A 24,246-nucleotide genomic window follows, 5' to 3' on the forward strand; every position below is an offset into this window, starting at 1 on the left:
TTGCTATCGATTACGTAACTCACCTCTGATAGTGCTTGGCATGTTACATGCGTTCTTTGATCTCATCTAATTGGACGTCATAAAAGAGTGTTAATTGAGAGCTTTCTGCAAAGCTTTCGCAATCAAATGAAATCACACTGAATTCGGGGGTTCACATGTCAAATGTATCGAAAGCGATAACGATAACGATAGCGATAACGATGACAATTACGATAACGATAGCACTTAATTGGTTCAAGGGGGAAAAACGAGTATCGATAACAGGTTAAACGAACGTAGACGAGTGCAAACAGTTTTCAAACGGTAAATATGCCGAAGTGGGCGCAACGAGTGGCCCAAGCACGAGTGCGTTTCCGCGTGATTGACGGAGAGAGAAAAACGGGATGACGACAACAACACTGGACACTGGACACGCTGGACTGGACGTGTGGACAAACGTTTGAACACTAACTGGCAAGGCGAGGAATCGGTATCCGAATCCGAATCGAAGTCCCACTCAAAGGCAGACTCATCTGCCAGAGATCGGCGACTCAAACAAAAAACAACAAAAATAAGAAAGAAAAACCTGTGCAGAAGGTGGGCCCCAAACGATGCCGAACGACAAAACGCGCATCGGGAGTCGCGATGCGACCAGCGGCCAGTTGCATTTCGGAGAAAGGAGAAAGGAGTTCTCGCCAAGAGCAGCAGAGAGTAGCGACATACACACACACACACACACACACACACACACACACACATGCAGTTGCGCGCTAAAGAATTCCTGCTAATTAAATGCGTGATCATCGCTCAAAAATACACGGGAACAACACGAAAGTAACAAGAGTTATGCGCGCATTTCATCAGTGTAAAAATTAGAGATGATCGCGTGACACGATCCGTTTTTGCTCAAACAAAAAATGTCTATGAATTTCTATATGAATAGTGTCTAAGAAAAGTCTAAGCTAAAAGTTGTCGAAACACATTTTTAGTTTCTTGGCTTTTTGCGGTAGTATACTACTTAAATTAAAGTTTTTTAGCTTAGAAAATTTTAAAAATCATCACTTTGCAGAAGCTTTCTGCATTTTGTGAATAAAATAAATAGGCCACTTAAATTAAAAGCTGTTTTTAGCAAAGACTTTATGAATTGGATTCAATTGTGCACTTAAACAATTTCCACGAATTAAAGAGCGATAATAAAGTGCCCCAAAATAAGAACTCTTGAAATTAAATGCTTAGTAAACAATAAGCATTTCGTTACCAAAAATAAAGGAAATAATAGGAAAAAAAAAATAAATTAACTTTAGTACTTAAATCAAAAGCTCTATTTGCAAAAGGCTTTTGAAATATCCAATTAAACTAAATATAACTACCATTACTCAAGTAAAAATCGTTAAAGCTGATTTATTAAACAAAGACTCGCATGCATTTTTATAAATAAAATCCTAAATACATACATATGTCCACCTATTAACCTCTTTATAACTGAGCCTTACATAAATCGTATATCGTTTGGCAATATTTTCCAAAGAGTCCATCTTTAGATAGTGTCAAAGTACAGAGTCAGATTCAGATTCAGAGTCTTAGCTGGAGTTCGTGACGTTGCTTGGCGGCCGCGTCATCGAAGCTGAAGCTTCAGCAGGCTGCAGCTACACATGCACATACTCACACACACACACACACACACTCTACTCTCTACAGCGCACCTTTAACTTTAATCGTTAAATAAACAGGAAGACTTCTACATCAAACACACACACAGCGTAGCAAGAGAAAACTTATCACAAGTCAGCAGCGAAGGAGAAAGAAAAAATGAAATAAAACAGGTTGAGAAGTACCGCTAAGCGGTAAGAAGAAGAAGAAGAAGTAGTAGCAAGAAGCAAGAAGCAGCATTGGCAACAGCACAGCGCCAACCAACACACAAGCCCCACAAGCAAAAAGGTCAACGAACGTTCTTAGCGAAGAAGAATGGAATCAAAACACAAAAACACGAAAAACTGAGCATGCCAGCAATAAAGAAAGAGCGAGAGAGAGAGAGAGAGCGCTCAAGAGAGAGGCGAGCTGAGCGCGCTGCAAAGAGAAAGAGAGAGCACGGAAAGAAAGTGCGCAGAGAGAAAGCAAATAGCAAAACGATCAACAAAGCAATTAAAGAGAGAGCGCGGCAACAGAGAAGAGAGGCTAACAAAAAGAGCGAGAGAGAGAGCGCATTAACTGAAATAAAATGTCAAAATTAATGCGATATGCATTTTTTTTTTGTAAAGTATTTTTATGAATATAACCTGAACAAAAATGTATTTTTAGCAGGAATTTCTGAAACGCATGCCCAAGACAAAAGTGCATTAAAAGCTGCAGCAGAAGCGAGACAGCAAGACCGTACGACTGACAGTGAGAGCACGAAAGAGAGAGGGAGATGTAAAGAACAAGAGAGAGTGTGAGAGAGAGAGAGAGAGTGCGAGTGCAGAGCGTAGCGGGCGTTATCACATTGTAACTGTCTCGAGCAAGTCAAAAGAAACTGAAAATTCTTGTTATATTGCTCAATATTTGGTAATACGCACGCACACAATTAAAACTCAAGACACACACACACACACACATGTACAGCAAAAGCCATTGAATGTAGCGGTATATTGACGAAATTTCTGAGACGAGTAACAAACAAAGCTCATTGACCTCCAGCAGCCGTCAGCGTCGCAGTCAACGTCGCAGTCGACGTCGCCATCGCTAGCACAGTTGTAACTGTGTAATAAAGCTTTTTTGTGGGGCAGGGGAGGTGGAGGGTAGCAACAGCTGTCGGGGCAAGAAGTCGTCGTTTTATTTTATGCTTTTTCTTTTGTATTTGATTTCTTCCGTTTGTTTCTAAGTCGCGCTTAAAGCAATTTAACAGAGATTTTTATGTCTTCCTGTGGCCAAAAAACTCAAAAAAAGCTTATGCAGCTGGCCAGCGTGGACTTTGTGTGGATTGTGTGTATTGTATGCGTGTCTTTTGCAATCTTTTCAAAGTGATAAGCCGCTGGCAATTATTGTTATTGGCCAAACAAAATCTTTCCAAAGCAAATGAATGTGCAATTGCGAGCCAAAAAGAGTCTCAGTACAAATTGCTTGCAACATTGATCCTGTTTCACTGTGCAGCACTCTGATTCTCTCTGTCTCTCTCTTAGACACGCTCTTGCTGTTCCTGCTGCCTGCTGATTGGTTAACGGACTGTCTAAGGCTTCGGTCGTCTGCCATTGGCTGTTGCCTGTTGCCTGTTCTTCTTCCCTTTCATGCGTCCTGCCCACGCAATGTCCTCTTTGATTTGCCTGTTGCTTGCCTGTATACTCTTCGCAAAGCGAGCTAATATCATATTTAAAGGGTTTGGATTATGTTTGATTATAAGTGCAGTTATTATATGACAATATTCTCACTGATTCTGATCTTAGCACATTTCATTGTGTTGTTTTAACAATAAAAATGCAGCTTGGCATTTATTGCAACCAAATAAAATTTGTTTCCAATAGCTTTAAAAATGTAGTTATACTTATTAAAAATAAATCAGTTTGAGCAACTAAGGTTAGTCTATGGCAAGCAATTTATTCTTATAAAACAAAAATTTCAGCTCAGATAGAGTATTCAGTAGTGTATGTGCCTGTCTTTTGGGTTTATCCTGAAATCAACTTCATTTTGTGGTAGTTGCCAGTACATATTTTCATTCATATTCCCGAGAAGGGATTCTTTTACCAGGCTGACATTTTTGGGTATAAATAGGACGGGTCTAATGCAAAAGTTCCTAGTTAAACGCTGATTGCGAAATCAAACACAATTGCGAATACTAAACGTGTGTTTTAGCTGGTAAATTGTTAATTATTGTGAAGTGAAAAATATATGTAACAAATTATAACTGCCAGCTAACAATTTGTGTATTTAAAATTTAATAAAAGTATTTCTTGTCTAACTTATTTTTTTAATATTAAAAGTATATAAAAAAATCTTCAAAGAATAAGTTTGAATTCTTTCTTTAAATTATAAAATATTCCTTAAAATGGAATAACATATTAAGTTTAAATACATGAAATCAATTCAAATATGATTTCCAGTTAATTTCAGAGATAAGTCCAAACTATTTTCAAGTGTTTATTGCTTATACATTAATTTCCGATCATTTAATATATTTATTTTTGCTAATTAATTGTCAATGCATGACAAAATGCAGTTCAATCAGTTTTTAATAGCTTGAAGATACACGGCAGTTTGTATATAAATATATAGTATAAATTTAGACAATATCCAGTGTAGTATATGCGATTGTTATAAGATTGGTTTTAACCTAACAACAATATAATGGAATACCAGCATAAACAATTAAAGAGCGCTCAACATTTAAACGGAATTTTGTTGGGAAATCTGCACACGCTGATCTATCATGTCCAACTCCCTGCAATTAGAATAATATATATCTATAGATATATTTATATATGTATTTGTGATATTCGTTGCATGTTGCAATCGTAATTGACTGACAATCTGTAAACACACGATTCAAATATTTCGAAAACAAATTGCGTTCATTAATTAATGCATTGCAATTATTTGTGGGATTAATGCATATATTAGTGGTAGGATACGAAATGTGCAAATTAGAACGTGCCAGGCATTCGATCCATACACATTGTGTTCACCAAATTGTCAATCGGAAAAGCTATCAAAATATTTGTGCAGTCATAATTAAGCAACCCTTTTTTTATTGACGACAACAACGACCTGTGGCTCAATGAGGTTAATACAACCCTAGACTAGCTATTTTCACAGCTGGCCACGTTTCCCAGGCCAAGACACACACACAACACACAGCCAACTCACAGCTAACGTATTCGTCTCGTTGTCGTTCCATGGGTCGCTTTTCATTTCCAATTAGAGTGAAGCCCTACAACATCGGAAAATAGTGTCCAAGTTTTATATATTTTCAGTCAACGGTCGACGTTCCAATTTGCCATTTGAAATTGGCCCACAAAAAGTTGGCCAACACCAAAAACTGAACGAACAGATAATGGCGCCCGTCTAAAGCAAGCCAAGCAACAATTTACCAAAGAGAGTTCCAGTCAAAAGCTGCCAAAGGATTAGGCCGTAAAGTTAAAGCATCCCACCCCCGCTCCGTCCCCGCTCAAAAAATTACAGTTAACACCCGTACACACACTCGCACACACACACATACCACTGCTGACGTCATCGCCATGGATTTTAAGGAGTATCGTCAACGGGGTAAGTGATAATAAAACGCACAGCAGCAGCTCGAGATACATTTGTATCTGATGGGCTTAATTTGATTTGCAGTTTGTTGCAGCGCTAAAGGGATTACGGATTTGTCCCAACACATTTGCCTAGTTCAATCTGCAAGAACTCGTATATCTTGATTTAATCTAATCGGTTTTGTTTCTACTTTATTAGTTTCTATTTCGTTGAACTGAGAAAAAAATATAATTGAGTAAATAATATAATGCTGCAATTTCCAAATGTTTAAATAAATTTTTATAATAAAGTAACAAATTTTTAAAATCAGCTATTAAAAAAATCTAAATTTCAAACGGTTTGAAAATCAATTTGCATGAATCATTTAAAATCTTCAAATTTCTAAATTGTGGACGAATTATCCTGCAACTTTAATATATTTAAAATCTTTGACATATTTTCTAAATGAGACTAAACCTTTATGTCATAAGGTATTCATCAAATCCTTTTAAAGAATTATTGTGTAAATTTAGTAAAAGCGATATCTTTTTAAGAAATATTTGAATTTCGAGGCTAATAATATAAGAACACAGAAGATTCAAAGTAACTTAAAGAATTCACCGAGACTCTTTGAAAAAATGTATAGTGCCAATTTCGATCAATGACTTTCTTTAAATAAAGAATTTCCGAACCATAAAGGAATTTTCTTAAAAAAAAAAAAACCAGAAGAAACTTAAACGACAAAATTCTAAAATATAATTTATTAGGGTTATATTTTAATTAAAGCTAATCTTCAATTGATTTCCAGGCAAGGAGATGGTTGACTATATAGCCGACTATTTGGAGAATATAAGAGAACGCCGAGTCTTTCCGGATGTGAGTCCCGGATATATGCGTCAACTGCTGCCGGAGTCGGCGCCCGTGGAGGGAGAACCGTGGCCAAAGATCTTTGGGGATGTGGAGAACATTGTGATGCCCGGCGTGACCCATTGGCAGTCGCCACATATGCACGGTTACTTTCCGGCCTTGAACTCGATGCCATCTCTATTGGGCGATATGTTGGCGGATGCCATTAACTGTTTGGGCTTCACCTGGGCCAGTTCGCCGGCTTGCACAGAGCTGGAGATTGTTGTGATGAATTGGCTGGGCAAGATGATTGGGCTGCCGGATGAGTTTCTCCATCTGAGCAACACAAGTAAAGGCGGCGGAGTGTTGCAGACGACGGCCAGTGAGGCAACATTGGTGTGTCTGCTGGCAGGACGCACACGTGCCATTCAGCGATTCCATGAGCATAATCCTGGCTATCAGGATGCGGAGATAAATGCTCGACTTGTGGCCTATTGCTCGGATCAGGCGCATTCAAGCGTCGAGAAGGCGGCGCTCATTGGTGAGTTGCAAGTTGCGAATTGTGACGCAATTTAAAGCCGCTTACACTCCTCTGTTCCCCTCACTCCGCTCTCTCTCTCTCTCTCCCTCTCTCTCTGTCTCTCTTCCTGCAGGACTCGTGCGTATGCGCTATATTGAGGCTGACGAGGAGCTGTCCATGCGAGGCAATCTGTTGCGCGAGGCCATCGACGATGACATTAAGCAGGGACTCGTCCCGTTCTGGGTGAGTTTTCTTTTTTTTTGTCTTGTCAAAATTAATTGGACGCCGCCGTCGTGCAATTAGGCATTGAGTGGATTTGTGGACAGCAGCAGCTGTGTCTCTCAGCTTTTCTCTCTATCGTTCTCCTTCTTTCTCTTCCCTTACTCCCCACTTGATTCCCACTGGAGCCAATTATTAAACGTCAGCACTTGAATGTTGCTTTGAGAGTTGCGCTTGCTTATCGCTCACATTTGAAGTACTAAGTAATATCTGGAGCCGATTACTTAACTCTCTCTTGAGTATTTTTTTGCCTGTTTACTTCTTTCGTAATCGTTTAACTGGCAGCATATAAATTTTATTTGTTTAGTCAAATCCTATTTTTGTTTATCCGTCTTACGGTTGACTGGAATTGATGAGAAGAAAAACTCTTGTTTTTTTTTGTAATTCGGCGTTGTGTGATATCCAAAGGCGTTACCAAATTTTTTTTTTTAATATATATTTATTTATTAAACGTTAATTAAAGACAGACAGTGTCAAACATTATTAAAGTAACAAATAGAATTTACAAGATGGTCTTAAGCTAAAAAAAATTCACAGTTTTAGTAAAAGCAAACTCTAAAACGTTTTATGAAATTCAGAAATATTTTAAAATATTAAATTTTAAACTTTAAAGTGACTATTATTCTTTCCATTATTTTCTATAATTCCCCTCTCAATATAAAATGTGAATACTCTCTCCTTTGCTGTCCTCTTTATGCACTATCCTTAAACGGCTTAAAAAGTTTTTGTCCTATCGATTTCACTTACAGCTATAATCTTTTTATTTAGCTTTCTATTTGTCTGAGAAACGTCTTGTTCTTTAAGGAATTTTGCTATAAGCGTTCTTCTTAATTTTTGACAATGAATTTTTTATCGCTTGTTTCAAGTATTTATAACTCATAAAAATAATAAATTCTCTCATTTTATAGGTCTGTGCCACACTTGGCAGCACGGGCAGCTGCAGCTTTGATAATCTGGATGAGGTGTGTACACACAACAATCTCTCCATCTCTAATCTCTAACTAAATGTATTCTAATCTCTATTTTCATTCTCAGATTGGAGTCGTCTGTCGGGAGTACAACTTGTGGCTTCATGTGGATGCGGCGTATGCGGGCAGCGCCTTCATTTGTCCCGAGTTTCGCACCTGGCTGAGGGGCATCGAGCGTGCGGACTCGATAGCTTTCAATCCCTCCAAGTGGCTGATGGTGCACTTTGATGCCACTGCAATGTGGGTGAGGGACAGCACCGCAGTGCATCGCACCTTCAACGTGGAGCCGTTGTATCTGCAGCATGAGAATTCCGGAGTCGCTGTCGATTTTATGCACTGGCAAATTCCGCTGAGTCGTCGCTTTCGATCCCTCAAAGTGTGGTTCGTCCTGCGATCCTTTGGCATCAAGGGGCTGCAGCGTCACATACGTGAAGGCGTTCGTCTGGCCCAGAAATTCGAGGCTCTTGTTCTTGCCGATCATCGATTTGAGTTGCCCGCCAAGCGCCATCTAGGTCTGGTTGTCTTTCGGATTCGTGGCGATAATGAGATCACTGAACGATTGCTGAAGCGCTTAAATTATCGAGGAAATCAACACTGCGTACCATCCTCGCTGAAAGGACAATATGTGATTCGATTTACCATCACCTCGACACACACAACCTTGGATGATATTGTCAAGGATTGGATGGAGATCAGGCAGGTTGCCTCCTTGGTTCTGGACGAGATGAACATCACCATTTCGAATCGCGTCTATCTCAAGGGTAAACACTGGGCCCTACCCAATTATTAATAGCGTCTTGTTTATCACTCGTTTCGTTATGTTACGTTTTATTTTAGTTCAATTTTATTATGTTGTATTTCATGTTACTTATTGTTTAGGTTTTGTCCATTGTATAAAACACTTTGATCCACCCAAAATACTTTAGTCTCTCTCTCTATCTCTCATTAGATTAGTTAGCTAAAGTATATATAAACTGTATCTGTATCTAGTTTATTTGTATATAAGCATAGAAATTGTGTTTCAGCTTAAGCTTGTTAAAGAAATTTTTGGCAAGAGTATGTACAAAGATATTGAACAAAAAAAGTACATCGAAGATTCGATAGCTCCATTTTTTGAAAGTGAGTTTCAGCTACTTTCATGAAAAATAGACAACTCAATCTTATTTGATTTTGCATCACTGACTAACACTGATTTTTTCCATACTTTCCTCTTGAAACTTTTTTAAAAACTTCAAACTGTCATAACTTTGTTAAATATTAACCGATTTCTCAGCGGAATGTCAATTTTTTCATTATTTGACCTCTATTTTGATTCTGCATCAAAATTGGAAAACTCAATTTTTTTCGATCGCTGTCCATTTTTTCCATACATTCCCTTTAACGATTTTTCGAAAATTTCAAAATGGCATAACTTTGTCAAATATTAACCGATTTCTTTGCGGAATGTAAATTTTTTCATTATTTGACCTCTATTTTGATTCTTCATCAAAATTGGAAAACCTAATTTTTTCGATCGCTGTCCTTTAACGATTTTTCGAATATTTCAAAATGGCATAACTTTGTCAAATATTAACCGATTTCTTTGCGGAATGTAAATTTTTTCATTATTTGACCTCTATTTTGATTCTGCATCAAAATTGGAAAACTGAATTTTTTTCGATCGCTGTCCATTTTTTCCATACATTCCCTTTAACAATTTTTCGAAAATTTCAAAATGGCATAACTTTGTCAAATATTAACCGATTTCTTTGCGGAATGTAAATTTTTTCATTATTTGACCTCTATTTTGATTCTGCATCAAAATTGGAAAACTGAATTTTTTTCGATCGCTGTCCATTTTTTCCATACATTCCCTTTAACGATTTTTCGAAAATTTCAAAATCGCATAACTTTGTCAAATATTAACCGATTTCTTTGCGGAATATCATTTCTATTATTGTTTGGCCTCTATTTTGATTCTGCATTCAAATTGGCAAATAAATATAAGTTTTCTTCTCAGAGACCAAGGAGAAGAACGAATCCTTTGGCTCCAGCTTGTTGTTGTCCAACTCGCCGCTGTCGCCGAAGGTGGTGAATGGTTCCTTTGCGGCCATCTTTGATGCGGATGAGTTTCTGGCCAAGACCTACGCAGGCATACGCATTGCAGTAAGTAAGACAAACTGCAACTGATTATAGTTGATGTATCTATGATCCCACAGCACCAGGAATCTCCATCGACACGTCGCCGAGTGCGTGGCATTCTCATGTCCGGTAAGCAATTCTCGCTGGACTCGCACATGGATGTGGCTGTGGTGCGCACCACACTGGACGACAGCAGCGAGCACAGCGAGACGAACACTACAGTGAACTCCTATGGACGCACCACGGGTCGCGAGGTTGGCCAGGCAGCGGTTGGTGGACAGGCGAGCATACGGGAGGATGTGGACAATGAGGAGTCGGCGGCGGAAGGTATGAAGCACAGGTAGCGTAGTCGCCATAATTAGTTCTATTGCCAGATACCAAATTGCTCGAAATGCTTCAGAAGATTAATATATGATTTGTTGCCTCTCAATTTACTTGACTTGATTTGTTCATTCCAAGCAGAAACTGAGCTGATGCAGCTGTGCCAGAGTCGTCGTCGAAGCAGCCAAACTAACTCCAATATCCATAATCCAATCCAGTCCAGCAATATCCATAATCACAATCTCAACTACAACGACAACTATAATGTCAATGCCACGCCCACCAATCACTTTCGACCCATTGCACTGTTCACGGCCCAAACGCAGTTCAAGTCACACTCGCAGTCACAATCACAATCACAGTCGCAGTCGCAGTCCCCGTTGAGTCTCAGTCGCGATGTGACCGTCTCCGTGGACAGTTTGCTCACACCGGTCACCCATTGTGATGTCTATCATGGCAAGCGATTTCTGGAGCCTGTCAGCAGCCTCATCGATAACAGTTCCTTCACCAGCAGCATCTGTCACATGCCCACGCCCATCACAACGCCCACAGAGCCGGAAGCACGCAGTTTCGAGGATATCGATTGGCCAGCCAGGACATTCAGTCAATTGCTGTTCGAACGTTATGCCCACTCCTCATCCCGATCGGGGGAGGAATCCTCCACAGATAGCAGCAGTCTAAGCCTGACCAGAATCATCACGCCCACTCCGAGCCTTCTGAGTAGCCTCAATGAATTGGCCTCACCGCTCCTCGGTTCCTTTGCCTCCCAATCGCAGCCTCTGCACTCGGCATTGGATGCATCCAAGTTCAGTGACTCGGATGCCACCATTTGCTCGGCGACCTCATCGCTGGAATCCCTATAAATAATGCCCATACAAATAATATCTATATTTATCTGATAAATCTTTATGTACTTAGAAATTGAATCCTTCACTGCTGTGCAATCAATAATGTTACCTATCATAGTATCAAATCGAGATCAGATAAACACAAATATGTCTGTATCTATGACTCTTAATCTAATCCCATGTAATATATATACATACATATATATGCATAACTTAGGCAAGAAATAGTTATTTCCTAAAAAAATCATCTCGAAAATATATTATTAAATCTATCTCGCTCTCTTTCAATATATATATTAATAAATATGTAAATTCTAAATTTTACTCCTTAATGTGATTAAAGTTTCAACGTTAAAACCAAACTATTATTCAGTTGTTTTATTAATCACACTATATCAATAGATTATAAATATTTTTTCCTTATACTCGTACAGCAGTTTATATTACTTTTAATTTTTATAGTGTATTCTAATACAATAAAATTAAAGTTCTTATTAAAAGAGAACTCAGCCCATTCTCTGTAAATAATTACTCAATTTTAGCTATAGTATTTAACTTACTAAAAAATTTTAATTTTTTAATTTTATAATATTCCAGATAAGTTTTATGCTCAAGATCCGTTCTTAGTAACTCTTTTCCTTTGTATTTAATATCTACGTATATATCTTATTGATTATCTAGTTCTAGCATCAAATAATGTTTAACAAAAGAGTTTTAGCTGACAAAGAAAAAAAAAATAATAATTTCGATTAAGGTAAGACGGTTAAATCTGTGCTACAAACGTAGTTACTTAGTTAAAATACCCCCAATAAATGGTATCAAAATTAATATTAATACAGAAATAACTTAGTGTGTAATTACGATCCGTTGCTGTTAATATTGCAACTTTTATCCCTACGAATTATCGAAAGCTAGTTACAAGTGAAAATTTTGAATGTTTCATGGTCACGGAATCATTATCAGATAGAAACTACAAGCGACAACTCTTGGAACATGCAACAAGTTGAGATAATACAAATCAAATACTACAACGGCGATTTCCATTGATTGAAATACAAAAAACACATTCAAATTTGAGTATCGTCAATGGGTTAAAAGAAAATCTTTTTATTTTCAAATTTGAATCTAAATTCTGCCTTCAGCTGCTGTTGTTGTTTTTGCTGTTGCTGTAGTTGTTTCGTCATCAGTTGATGTGTCTTCCGAATCGAGAGCATCAGAGGCAATCTTGAACTTGGTCTGCACATAGAATGTTAGCAAATAGATGATAATAAAATCATAGAAGAGTATGATCGTGGCCAGAAGATAATCATTGACTCTCATCTCTGCAAATCGTCCTCCCGTAATTGTTTGTGCGTGGTACATGACAAACTAAAGGAAGAAATTTAAGTTAAGTAATATATCTAGTCATCAAGGCACACTTACCAATAGCATTATAATGCTAACGATATTTTGGAACATGATAAAACTATATGGAGCAGATGTCAGCACATATAACATGAGCATGAAAATTGACGCAATGAGAAAGACAAAGGATATTACAAATATGATGACAACATCCAGTGTCAGATCGTGCTAAATAAAAACCAAATCAAATTAAAAATAATCGCCAAATTTTAAAAGATAACTAACCGGTATAACAGCACCCAGAAGTATGAAGAGGAATAATAACAAGATACAGACAATAAACCACATTACCATATCCGCCCACTGGGATCGCACCACGAGAGCAAACAATCCAATAATAGCAAACTCTACCTGAAAAAAGTTAATGAGCCATAAACAATATTAATTGGTATATCTTTACTACTTACAATAACTGCAGTTAGCACCCAGTTTAAGAAAGGAATAAAGCGGGATTGCTCAAAGAATATGAAGACCATGACCAAAACGATTGCCAGCCCAAAGAATATGACACTGATCCATTCATAATCCCGAAATACATTACCCACCACCGAGCTGCAGATAACTGATAGAGTATTTAGAAAATAAAGCATAGTTTTAGGTGAACTTACACCAAGCTCACGGTTAGCCATTGGCCAATGGCCAAAACGAGCCAAAGTGCTGTTACCAGATATACAATAATGGCAAATTTTCGAAGGGCTCTTTGATAGGATCCAACGCGTTCATCCATCATCTGATTTAACTTAAAATTTATACGTACTAACTTTAAAAAGAATAAAAAAAAATTAGCTTAAATAAACTTTGACTAGTTAAAAAAATAGCTACTAACTTTATAATTGGTTTTTGAGCTAACAAAACGTGTGAATCAAGGCAAGTTTGATCAATTAATTCGGTACTATCTTTAGTATCCTAGAAATTATATAAGAATAATCTTTGAAACTCCTCTAACATAAATATGTAGAAAAGCGTAAACTCAACTGAGATCAAAATTAGTTCAATCAAATAAGCTATATATCCATTGATTCTTTTTTATTGGAAAACTAGTTTTTAAAATATTATTATTGTAGAGAGTAAGACTTGCTTTGGCTTCCGCTTAAACTGAGTTGGCATTTCCCTATGTGGTTATATATTATTTAAATTTTTGTTAAATTCAACAATTCTTTACTAATGGAATCAGATAGTGATCACGATGACCGCGAAAAGAAAATGTCCAAATTATTGCTAAGGAAAACGTATAAAGTGACGATAATAATGCTGATAATTGGTCAAATTCAGGTCTCAGCCGTTATGGAAATGTAAGCAAAAAGGTTTCACATTAAATAATATCAACTTTAATACCGTAAATATCTCCTTGTCTTTGCAGTAATGTGCTGAAGGCTTTTCTGGGAAAGCACTACTATGTCAGTCTTGTGCAGTTTTTCATGAGTTTTATATCGATCCAACTTTATGTATTCTTTTATCACCTTATCGTTCGCACAGCGACCTGGAAACGGATATTAGCTGGCATTTGGACGGTAAATGAATGACAATAATATATTCGATTCACTTAAATTACCAATTGAATTCCCAGTTCGAGGTAAACACAATTTCCATTATGAAACCCGCCAGAAGAGCGCCATACACCAGCCTTGCTTTATCCTGGATTCTGACCTTCTGTATAATGGCCATAAGTGTATTATATGGCAATATTGCTGTCAAGCACCGACGTGGACTTTTTGTACGTACTTTCGCGCTAATTCCATATTTTTCATTAATAGTAGACAATTCTTACAGCTCTCACGACATAATGTAATACGCTGGAGTGAGCGTCTCTTTGTCCTGACCAGCTTTGGCATTATTGTATGCTCCGAAATGAGACGAGTTTCCATTGAGTTCCCCACGCTCTTTATCTACAGCATGTTATCTAATGTTGTAAGAGACAGCTACAAAATATTCCACTAGCTGACTGATAGAGAGCTTCCCAAAAGCACATGAAAGCTCCCAGATCGATCATTCTGGAAGACAAAAATTGAGTCTTAATAACACGCTCATTTTTTAAGTCATTAGATGGACATCCACTGGAAGCTTTCCAGCATATTTATTCCAAGCACTTTAGGCTGCAATGTGCTTCCCGAGTTTCCGTCAGTTGAAGCTTTCATGTGCTTTGCAAAGCTCTCATTCAGCTAGTGTTATTGGTCATAGTTTCCAAGTCAATTTAATACTTATCCGCCTCATTTGCAGTTTGTGATAATATTTGCTGCCTCGATACGCAAGCCCAATTTCTATCATCTGGATGCTGTTGGCGATCACATGCTTATTGGCCAATTGTATTATCTTAATTTCTATGCTCTCTACATGGGCTACGTATGGACAACGGCATCTGGCTTCGAGTTGACTGGCTATCATTTTAAATAATTTTTTTTAATTATATATATTTTCAATTGAAATTGCAACTGCCACCTTATGTGGCAGGGTTGCCCTGCAAGTTGACTGTCTTCAGCGCATGTCCACAAACAGCTGTTTCACACACACACACACACACACACAGACACCCAGAGACACTGCAACATAACTCCTCCTCCATTTCACTCCAGTTTCCTCAGTTAAAGTGCCAGCTCTCAATGTTTACGTCACAGTCGTTCGCCGTGTAAACAGTTTGGTTTGTGTTTCGGACGTCGAATTCGGGTCGTTAAAAATCGATAAAGTTTTTCCTTTTTACAATACAATGTATCAAAGAAATATGTAAATAATAATAACAGTTGAATGCATTCTTTTTCAAGTTTTCTACAAAAATGTTCGCGTTTCTTTGTGGCAAACGTACGTTGTATTACATTTAGTTAAACACCGAAAAAACGTTTATAACAAATTACATGCCATTGTATATAAAGTATATATGTATATAAAGTTCCACATAAATATAAATAATTTATAGAACAATGTGTATAAAATTGTGTTGTGCGTGTGTGCCTTGTGTACATAAGTATATATATAAATATGCAAAATGTTTAACTGTTTTAACTGCAAAAGGAAAACCCTCTCACATACACGCACTCACACACACACATTGACATTTCAAATGCCACATTATTATTATTATTGTTTCTTTCATCGATTTACTTATTAATGCCAACTGAGGGTTGGCATTATTGTTGCGTTTACAATACATATATATGTGAAAATAATGTTTGTTTAACATTTAAGAATATTAATAATAATAGTACAATTTGTTTTAGTGTTAATACATAGTTTTAGACACAGTTTTCATATTATTTTTGTTTTTCTTTTTACGCTTAAGGCCTGAACGAAGGCAACCGAGTTTTTTTTCCCATTTTCCTTTTTTTTTCTCTCTTTTTGTTGAATGTTTTTTCCTTGGGGGCGTGGCAAAGGGCGTCTTACGTGCCATGATCGGAGGTGCTGTTGCTGCTGCTGCTCGATGGCAAAGCGCTCACTGTAAAAGTTGAAACAAGAAATGTGATTAGTTTAAATTCTTGGGATAAAGAACCCGCCCTATTTGTTCACCTGGCCCACACTCACATATTTTCAAGTTATAAAACAAAATTATCTTGCTGCTAACTTGGCTTATAACGTGGGCAAATAAACAAATTAGCACATAGAACACGCAACAAATATTTTTACCTTTTCTTAAACTAAATTGTTTAAAGTTGTATATCATTTGCGTTAAATATTAATACACATATAAATATATATATTGAATGTGTGTGTGGTAATAGCTGCCTTAGAGTTATGCGTATGTTGTAAGCTCAACAAGTTGCCTTGTTGCATGTTTATCTATTGGTTTTCTTGTGTCTTGTTTATCAATTGTATATCGAGACTGCAAGTAGAAAAAAAGAATAGCAAAAGTTGACAATTTTGTTCAATAGTTGTTGCCATCGATCAGTTGTGTGCTAGTCAATTGGCCGGGCTAAAACCAACTGACGTTAACCGACACCCAAAAACCGCAATGACGGACAAAACACAATACCAAAAAATATAAAAAAATAATTTAAAGTGACGCGTCATGCGCGTCTTATCAACAAGTTGGTTGCTTATACTAAGCATGTGTATGTGAGTGTGTTTGTCAGAGTGTGTGTTCCAGTGTGTGTTTATAAATTTGCGAGTGTGTGTGCCAATCTGTGTGTCTGTTTGTTTAAGACTAACCTTATAAAACAAGCGCAATTTATGCATTATTTTTTTGATAAGAAAACTTTGTGAAATTTACTATTAAATTCATTTAAAATAATTAATTTTTTGAGTTATTAATATTTAGTTAAGTATATGCAAATAAAACTAATGATTAACAATTATCTATTTTATCTAAATTAAAACTTGCTGGCATTGATTAAAAAATTAAATTACTTTGGCAACTATGAAGAGATATGTACTTATTTTAGAACACTCTAGTAATTATAAATAATTATTTACAAATATTTTAGTAATTATAATTAATTAATCGAGTAGCAGTAATTACAATTAGTAATTGTAATTATACAGTGTGTGTGTATATGTAAATTAATGTGTGTGCTGAATTGAAAATTAGGCCAAGCTAACCGCAACCAATAAAAAAAACAGAGCTGACATTACAATTGTCAAATTAATGAAATTAATAGTTAATAGTTACTCAGCAAGTAATTGCTGTTAATTCCCGGTAATTACAGCTCTGATATATTAAGCATTTTGCCACATAAAGCATGCCAGATTCATGGCTCTAACCAACTCCAACTGCAGTCTTACCTATGATAATGATGAGCAAGACGACAGCAATGACGCCCAGAATGATCATCATCTTCATGTTGGCCCACCATTGCTTGCGCTTCAGTTTGCCGGCCTGTTGCTCGAACTGTGAGGCACCCTGTTCCAATTGATCGGCTCGTTCGCCGAGCTCCGACAATTTCTGGTCACGTTCGAGGACCTTCTCGACATTGACACGCATTATGCCGACGACCTCGTCCACTTTGGCCTGTGTCTGCTGCAGACGCTTCTGTGCGGCGTTGTTGTTGCTGTTGTTCATGTCGTGAAAGTTGTTGTTGTTCGGCGGTGGCGGAAGTATGGGAAAACTATATAATATTATATGTGTATGTGCTCAAAGCTCGACTTACAATCCAACGCATGAATGCAAACACACTGGTGAATAATCAAGTGAATCATTTGAAATTCATTAATTAATTGAGTTCGATTCAATGACATCACAGCAGGATTTTTATTTTCTTTTCTCTTTTACTTGTTGCATTTGTGCGTTGCACTTGGCGACCCTTAAAAAATAACAGGAGGCGTCACTTACTCATTATTATTGGATCCAGAAGGTGCGGGCGCTTCATTGTTCTCCATCTTTGTGCTGAAAAATAGAATTCGACTTTATTACAAAGAACTCGCTTTGTTTAAACAACAAGAAAATGTTGTATACATTTAGAAATTGTTCACTTCAATGTTCGTTAAAATGTACACACACAAACATAAGGAAAAGTACATCTTATCTATGCAATATTGCTCAGTGAATCATCAATTCCCGAACTTGGAATAGCACAAAAAAATAGTGATGAGCGTCAATAAAGCAACAAGTGACTGTCGAAACTGTGCTACAACAACAAACGCAGTTTAAACTATAAATTAAGAAATACGCAATGCAATTTTAATTCTCTTTTAATATATATTATATTCCAGCTTGTTATTTATTAAACATTTTTTTCTTCAATCTGCTATCTTTGCTCAATCTTAACCGTGACTCTTCACACTGACCGTGACAAAAGTGCCAGCTCCAGCGGCACCAAAAAAAAGAAATGACTTGTTGCTCGCGCAATTTGCAGCCGCCTGCCAACGCACAATATTTACATTGTGTATTCGACCTCGCCCCATTTACCAAAGCCACAACTTACCTGGGAAATGTTTATTGTACGATTAATTTGTTAGTTTTAAAGCCGTTTGCTTTATATTCTGCTTTGCTATGCTTTTCAATTTTCTTTTAATTTTGATTGAAAATGTCAGTAAAGTGCACACACACACTGACAGTCTTTTTCTGACAGCACTGTTGCCAGCTTAGCTATAATATTTATAGCTAGATCTGGCTATTTTCAGAATTCGTTTGATAGAAAAATTTCAAAATTGCTATTAGCTGGAAATCTGGCTATTTTAAATATTTATTCAGTAAAGATTTGCTATTAATATTTTTAATAAAACTGTGCAAAATCTGCAAGCAATGACACATTAAGATGCTCTCCATACAGAAACAGCTATTGTTTCATCTAAAAACTTGCCAGCACTGGGTGTGGTAGATTGCCACCCGGTGCAAAGGCTGCCACCCTTCGAAATTTCCCAATCTGGTTTGATTTTTTGCTGCCAGACTTGAAAAGCTGATCTAAAAAGATCTTTTCGGATAATTTTCTTTATTTATAATTAGATAAATTTCGAATTTCATTAGATTTGTCACAATTGCTTTTACTTTCCTTTTTAAATAAACAGTTGTTTTTTAAATATGTGAATTTAAATTGCGCGTCTGGTTTCCCAAATCAGTCACAACAGTGTGGCAGCCTTGGTTCCATAAAAAGGAGTACTGGTGCAAGAAAAGTTCCATTCCCATTTTCAGATCAAATTTCACAATGGAACAAGTTCAATTGAACTCCTGTTACACTATGTTAAAGTAACATTCGTTAAATTTAAAATTAAAGCCGTTAATTTCGAATATTCATTTGAGATAAATGTATTACTGATTGTCTTATTTGTGTGCAAGCTTGTATTACTAATTAAGAAATTTTGTATAGATTTTCAACAGCAGTAAAATGTTAATCAGCTGCCATAAATAACATGAATGTTAATGTCTTTAGTACAAACTGATATCGCTGTTATTATCGATTATTAGCTTGCATCGACAGTTTGGCAGAATTTATCTAGTTGGCGGGCATTTAACATTTTGAATTTGTATTGCAGCAATAAATACCAAAAGTAATATGGAAAATGCATAATTCGCTGGCCTCGAGGTTGCTAGTGCGACTTTTGTTGCTGTTTGCACTAGTTACTGTGATATCAATAGCCATACTGACAAAATGGGGCTTCGATGAGTTGACAGCCCAAACCGACAAGGATTCCCATGTGAATCCCAGTGAATCAAATGGATATAATTATATATTGAATGCACGGGATGCAGAAATTGAGCGCCTGAAGCATGAAGTGCTGACGCTGCGTGCACAGCTGGTGTTAATACAGACCAATCGAAGCGGTAACAATGGAGTTCCAGGCAGGTTGCCAGCTGGATTCTACTCCTCCTCCAGCAACAACAGCAACAACAACAGCGTGCCAGGCACACAGCTGCAACAGCAACAACAACTGCAGCAGTCACCCGATACAACAGTTGCCTCCCTGACTCATCACTATGACTGCAGCAGCTATATACGGAAACAGGTGGGAGCCGCTGAGATTCTTCATGGTCTGCCGCTGAACAATGAGTACGAGATGATGCCCTTCAATCACTTCACCTTCACGCGTGTCTATCCCATTGATCTCGGCCTGGGCAAGCGTGTGGTGGAGAAGCCCATTGGCTACAGGCGCCGCGATCTCCTGGAAGCCGTCAACAAAGCCCTGGAGAGCCTCAATCGCAATCACACGGCACGTGCTCGTGCCAAGGGGATCCCCACAACGGATGTAGCAAAGTACACCTTGGACGACTTTGTGGAGGGCATCTATCGCACGGAGCCCACGACTGGCAGCCAATATGAGCTGTATTTCCAGAGTATCAAGCACCAGACGAATGTGGTGCGAAAGGCGTTGATCATGCGACCATTTGCACCACTGCAGACGGTGCAGCTGTCCGAGGTGGCTCCCAGCTCCATCATACATGTGATACTGCCACTGGCTGGACGCCTGCGCAGCTTCCGCAGCTTCATGCAGATGTTCCAGCAACTGACGGATCGACATTTGCAGCTCATCGTGGTTTACTTTGGTGAAAGTGGACTTAAAGAGGCGCAGGGAATTGCAAAGGGATTGGAGCATGTGCAGCTGTTGTCGCTTAATGAAACCTTCAGCAGAGGTGGGTTAATATGCAATTTTTAGACTCACATATTTAACAATTCATCCTGCAGCCAAAGCTCTGCGATTGGGCGCCGAGCACATTCAGCCGGAGGCGGAAAAGACGACTGAGGATGCTCTACTCTTCATGTGCGATGTGGACATTGTGTTTACCGCCAAATTTCTGGAACGTTGCCGCTGGAATGCCTCGCCAGGCAAGAAGGTATCTAGGACATAGCTTATAAAGAGAAATCCCTATAAGAATATTGACATATAATACTAAGAGCTCGAATTTTGGGGAAACCAGATTAAGAACACGAAACTAGGTAGCTTGTAATTATTAAATAAAAACTAGGGAAAATACAATTATTTAATTAAAGTTAGGAAAAATAAATTGGGATCTAAAAAATGAACTAAAGCCGTAGTTAAAAAAAGTTTTGTTCCAAATGTCGCATTTTATTAAACTTTAATACTCTGACAGTTTTTCTTTTCTGAATTTCCTCGGTTTTGCTACCTTTTTTCACATCCCGAGTTAGAAAAATCAAGGTTACTATTTTCAATGTTGATGATAAAGATTTACAACACTTTTGTACTATGAATGTTTTTCTTTCTAGTTTTCTTAGTTTTTATTTAATTTTATTCACATATCATTCTCAGCTCTGTTGTTTTTGTTTCTGTAATTTTTACAAAGATATTCTTAATTTGTATGAGTAAAGAAACTTCAATTAAGTAATTATCATCTAAATTTCATTCTCAGGTGTATTACCCTGTTGTGTTCAGCCTTTATAATCCCCATGTGGTGTACACGCTGCAGGGGAAAATTTTGCCCAACGAGGAGGACCAGCTGGTCATCTCTAGGGACACGGGCTTCTGGCGTGACTTTGGCTATGGCATGACGTGTCAATACCGCTCGGACTTTCTGCAAATACGCGGATTCGATGAGGAAATCGTTGGCTGGGGCGGTGAGGATGTGATGCTCTACCGTAAATATGTACGATCTAAAATCAAAATCATACGCGCCACAGATCCTGGTATCTTTCATCGCTGGCACACAAAGGTAAGTCAACTTGAGGATCAGCTTAGACTGTATATTAATTGCCAATTCCTTTACAGATTTGCACCAGTTCTCTAAGTCCCGATCAATATCGTGCCTGCATACGATCGCGTGCTCTTAATGAGGCCTCCCATGCCCAGTTGGGTTTTTTGGCATTTCAGGACGAGATTGCCGCTGCAAGTGCATCCATGTCCGTGTCGTTGGGAAATACACTGCCTTGATATTTCAATGGTATTATTGGAATTGGCCTTCTGCTTTCGATACTCGATACTCAGCCACAATGTGACAATAACTTGTATTTAGCCAATCGTTGAACTAGCATAAATTGTTAAATCTCTTTGTTTACCCAACACTTTGAGAGCCTCGATACTTAATCCTATGACAAATTGTTCTTCCATGAAGCAAACTAGATGCAATCTTTAAACAATAAACATAAACATACTATACGTAAACAAATTTAGCTTATTGTATCATACTGAACTTACATTAAACAGCGTCTGCTCGCATTAGATAAACAAATTAAATCGTTTAATTAAACTTGTCGCCGTTTGTTATGGTTTTGAATCTGTAGACTTGGATGCCAACGACCTCCAGTGGGGTTCACTGAGCATGCAGACGAAGAAGACAAAGAAGATGCCGCAGGAGCAACTTTTCACTCTACCGTAAAGTTCACATATGTGGGGTTTTTTTATTGTAATTCTTTCAAGGGTATAATGAATTCAACATGTGGTTTGTCGGGCAGATAATATAGATTTAAAAATATTTATTAATAGAAATATAAATATAGATTTGGATAAATAAATAAATAGATTGACTTTCAGTGTTTCCAATCTTGAAACTTTTATAACTTTGTCCAAACATATCCGATTTACATGGTGAATATCTTTAATGTCATGATTTGGACTCCAATTTGATTCTGCTTTTAAATTATTTCCACTTAAAAAAATTTTTTTTTTAACACTCATAACTTTGTCAAAACCTAATCGATTTTCATATGGAATGTCTTTTTGGGCATTATTTGGCATCTTAATTGACTCTGCATTTAAATTTTCACTTAAAAAATTTAAATTTTTTCCAGCATCAGCCACTTATCCAATTTTCCTTACCAACCCCTTGACATTTTTTCAAAAACTTTGAACTCTCATAACTTCATTAAAAATTAACCGATTTTCAAGCGGAATGTCATTTTGATCATGATTTGGCCTCTTAATTCATTCTGCATTCAAATTTTTAACATCTAGAAAATTTGATATTTTTTGGATTCTAAGCCATCTAACATCCAATTTTCCATAATAACCCCTTGACATTTTTTCAAAAACTTTGAACTCTCATAACTTTATCAAAAATTAACCGATTTACATGTGGAATGTCATTTTGATCATGATTTGGCCTCTTAATTGATTCTGTATTTAAATTTCGTTCATTTAAAAATTTTCATTTTTTTCGAAAATCAGTCATTTATTATCCAATTTTCCTTACTAACCCCTTGACATTTTTTCAAAAACTTTGAACTCTCATAACTTTTTCAAAAATTTACCGATTTTCAAGCGGAATGTCATTTTGTTCATGATTTGGCCTCTAAAATGATTCTGCATTAAAATTGTTTTCATCTAGAAAATTTGAAATTTTTTCGATCCTAAGCCATCTATAATCCAATTTTCCATACATACCCCTTGACATTTTTTCAAAAACTTTGAACTCTCATAACTTTATCAAAAATTAGCCGATTTACATGTGGAATGTCATTTTGATCATGATTTGGCCTCTTAATTGATTTTGTATTTAAATTTCGTTCATTTAAAAATTTTCATTTTTCGAAAATCAGTCATTTATTATCAATTTTCCTTACCAACCCTTACATTTTTTCAAAACTTTGAACTCTCATAACTTTTCAAAATTTACCGATTTTCAAGCGGAATGTCATTTTGTTCATGATTGGCCTCTAAAATGATTCTGTATTTAAATTTCGTTCATTTAAAATTTTCATTTTTTCGAAAATCAGTCATTTATTATCAATTTTCCATACCAACTTGACATTTTTTCAAAAACTTTGAACTCTCATAACTTTTTCAAAAATTTACCGATTTTCAAGCAAAATGTCATTTTGTTCATGATTTGGCCTGCATTCTGCATTAAAATTGTTTTCATCTAGAAAATTTGAAATTTTTTCGATCCTAAGCCATCTATAATCCAATTTTCCTACCAACCCCTTGACATTTTTTCAAAAACTTTGAACTCTCATAACTTTATCAAAAATTAACCGATTTACATGTGGAATGTCATTTTGGTCATGATTTGGTCACTTAATTGATTCTGTATTTAAATTTCGTTCATTTAAAAATTTTAATTTTTTCGAAAATCAGTCATTTATTATCCAATTTTCCTTACCAACCCCTTGACATTTTTTCAAAAACTTTGAACTCTCATAACTTTTTCAAAAATTTACCGATTTTCAAGCGGAATGTCATTTTGTTCATGATTTGGCCTCTAAAATGATTCTGTATTTAAATTTCGTTCATTTAAAAATTTCATTTTTTTCGAAAATCAGTCATTTATTATCTAATTTTCCTTACCAACCCCTTGACATTTTTTCAAAAACTTTGAACTCTCATAACTTTATCAAAAATTAACCGATTTACATGTGGAATGTCATTTTTTTCATGATTTGGCCTCTTAATTCATTCTGCATTTAAATTTGTATCATCTTAAAAATTTGATATTTTTCGACCCTAAGCCATC

At 36.8% G+C, this 24,246-nt stretch overlaps 6 protein-coding genes across 8 annotated transcripts in view; 3 read left to right on the plus strand and 3 right to left on the minus strand.

The window, feature by feature from the left end:
- LOC117784260 (probable nuclear hormone receptor HR3) overlaps positions 1-79 on the minus strand; it is a 39,774-nt gene extending 39,695 nt beyond the window's left edge. Inside the window, exon 1 of the mRNA XM_034621949.1 lies at positions 24-79. Coding sequence (XP_034477840.1) covers positions 24-66 — 43 coding nt within the window. The 5' untranslated portion in view covers positions 67-79. The remainder of the gene's footprint in view (positions 1-23) is intronic.
- A 4,844-nt stretch (positions 80-4,923) lies between these two features.
- On the plus strand, positions 4,924-11,443 carry LOC117785245 (histidine decarboxylase). The gene is made up of 8 exons (XM_034623168.1): positions 4,924-5,211; positions 5,987-6,565; positions 6,678-6,787; positions 7,732-7,785; positions 7,859-8,552; positions 9,791-9,936; positions 9,990-10,239; positions 10,375-11,443. The coding sequence occupies exons 1-8, from the start codon at positions 5,184-5,186 to the stop codon at positions 11,094-11,096; spliced, it is 2,583 nt and encodes an 860-aa protein (XP_034479059.1). The 5' UTR covers positions 4,924-5,183; the 3' UTR covers positions 11,097-11,443.
- A 710-nt stretch (positions 11,444-12,153) lies between these two features.
- LOC117784312 lies at positions 12,154-13,243 on the minus strand. Its single transcript, XM_034622011.1, has 5 exons — positions 13,094-13,243; positions 12,893-13,037; positions 12,711-12,836; positions 12,504-12,653; positions 12,154-12,449 (listed from the first exon to the last, which is right to left on the minus strand). The coding sequence occupies exons 1-5, from the start codon at positions 13,213-13,215 to the stop codon at positions 12,207-12,209; spliced, it is 786 nt and encodes a 261-aa protein (XP_034477902.1). The 5' UTR covers positions 13,216-13,243; the 3' UTR covers positions 12,154-12,206.
- A 325-nt stretch (positions 13,244-13,568) lies between these two features.
- On the plus strand, positions 13,569-15,229 carry LOC117783694. Its single transcript, XM_034621223.1, has 5 exons — positions 13,569-13,777; positions 13,846-13,996; positions 14,053-14,199; positions 14,256-14,393; positions 14,703-15,229. The coding sequence occupies exons 1-5, from the start codon at positions 13,650-13,652 to the stop codon at positions 14,874-14,876; spliced, it is 738 nt and encodes a 245-aa protein (XP_034477114.1). The 5' UTR covers positions 13,569-13,649; the 3' UTR covers positions 14,877-15,229.
- A 37-nt stretch (positions 15,230-15,266) lies between these two features.
- Positions 15,267-18,483, minus strand: LOC117783696 (synaptobrevin). 3 transcript variants are annotated; one of them, XR_004617379.1, is made up of 5 exons: positions 18,332-18,483; positions 17,740-17,793; positions 17,193-17,515; positions 16,098-16,293; positions 15,267-15,909 (listed from the first exon to the last, which is right to left on the minus strand). XR_004617379.1 is itself a non-coding variant. In XM_034621224.1 (4 exons), the coding sequence occupies exons 2-4, from the start codon at positions 17,784-17,786 to the stop codon at positions 15,854-15,856; spliced, it is 426 nt and encodes a 141-aa protein (XP_034477115.1). In that variant the 5' UTR covers positions 17,787-17,793; positions 18,332-18,483; the 3' UTR covers positions 15,267-15,853. The 3 variants fall into 3 exon arrangements, 2 of the variants coding, with proteins under 2 accessions (XP_034477115.1, XP_034477116.1); XM_034621224.1 differs by lacking the exon at positions 16,098-16,293; XM_034621225.1 differs by lacking the exon at positions 16,098-16,293 and having other exon boundaries at positions 17,193-17,458; positions 18,332-18,482.
- Positions 18,484-19,328: 845 nt separating this feature from the next.
- Positions 19,329-22,026, plus strand: LOC117783972 (chondroitin sulfate N-acetylgalactosaminyltransferase 1). Its single transcript, XM_034621553.1, has 4 exons — positions 19,329-20,475; positions 20,528-20,676; positions 21,211-21,510; positions 21,567-22,026. The coding sequence occupies exons 1-4, from the start codon at positions 19,407-19,409 to the stop codon at positions 21,726-21,728; spliced, it is 1,680 nt and encodes a 559-aa protein (XP_034477444.1). The 5' UTR covers positions 19,329-19,406; the 3' UTR covers positions 21,729-22,026.
- The last annotated feature ends 2,220 nt before the right edge of the window (positions 22,027-24,246 follow it).

This window comes from Drosophila innubila (genome assembly GCF_004354385.1).
Source record: "Drosophila innubila isolate TH190305 chromosome 2R unlocalized genomic scaffold, UK_Dinn_1.0 1_C_2R, whole genome shotgun sequence".
NCBI classification, from domain to species: domain Eukaryota; kingdom Metazoa; phylum Arthropoda; class Insecta; order Diptera; family Drosophilidae; genus Drosophila; species Drosophila innubila.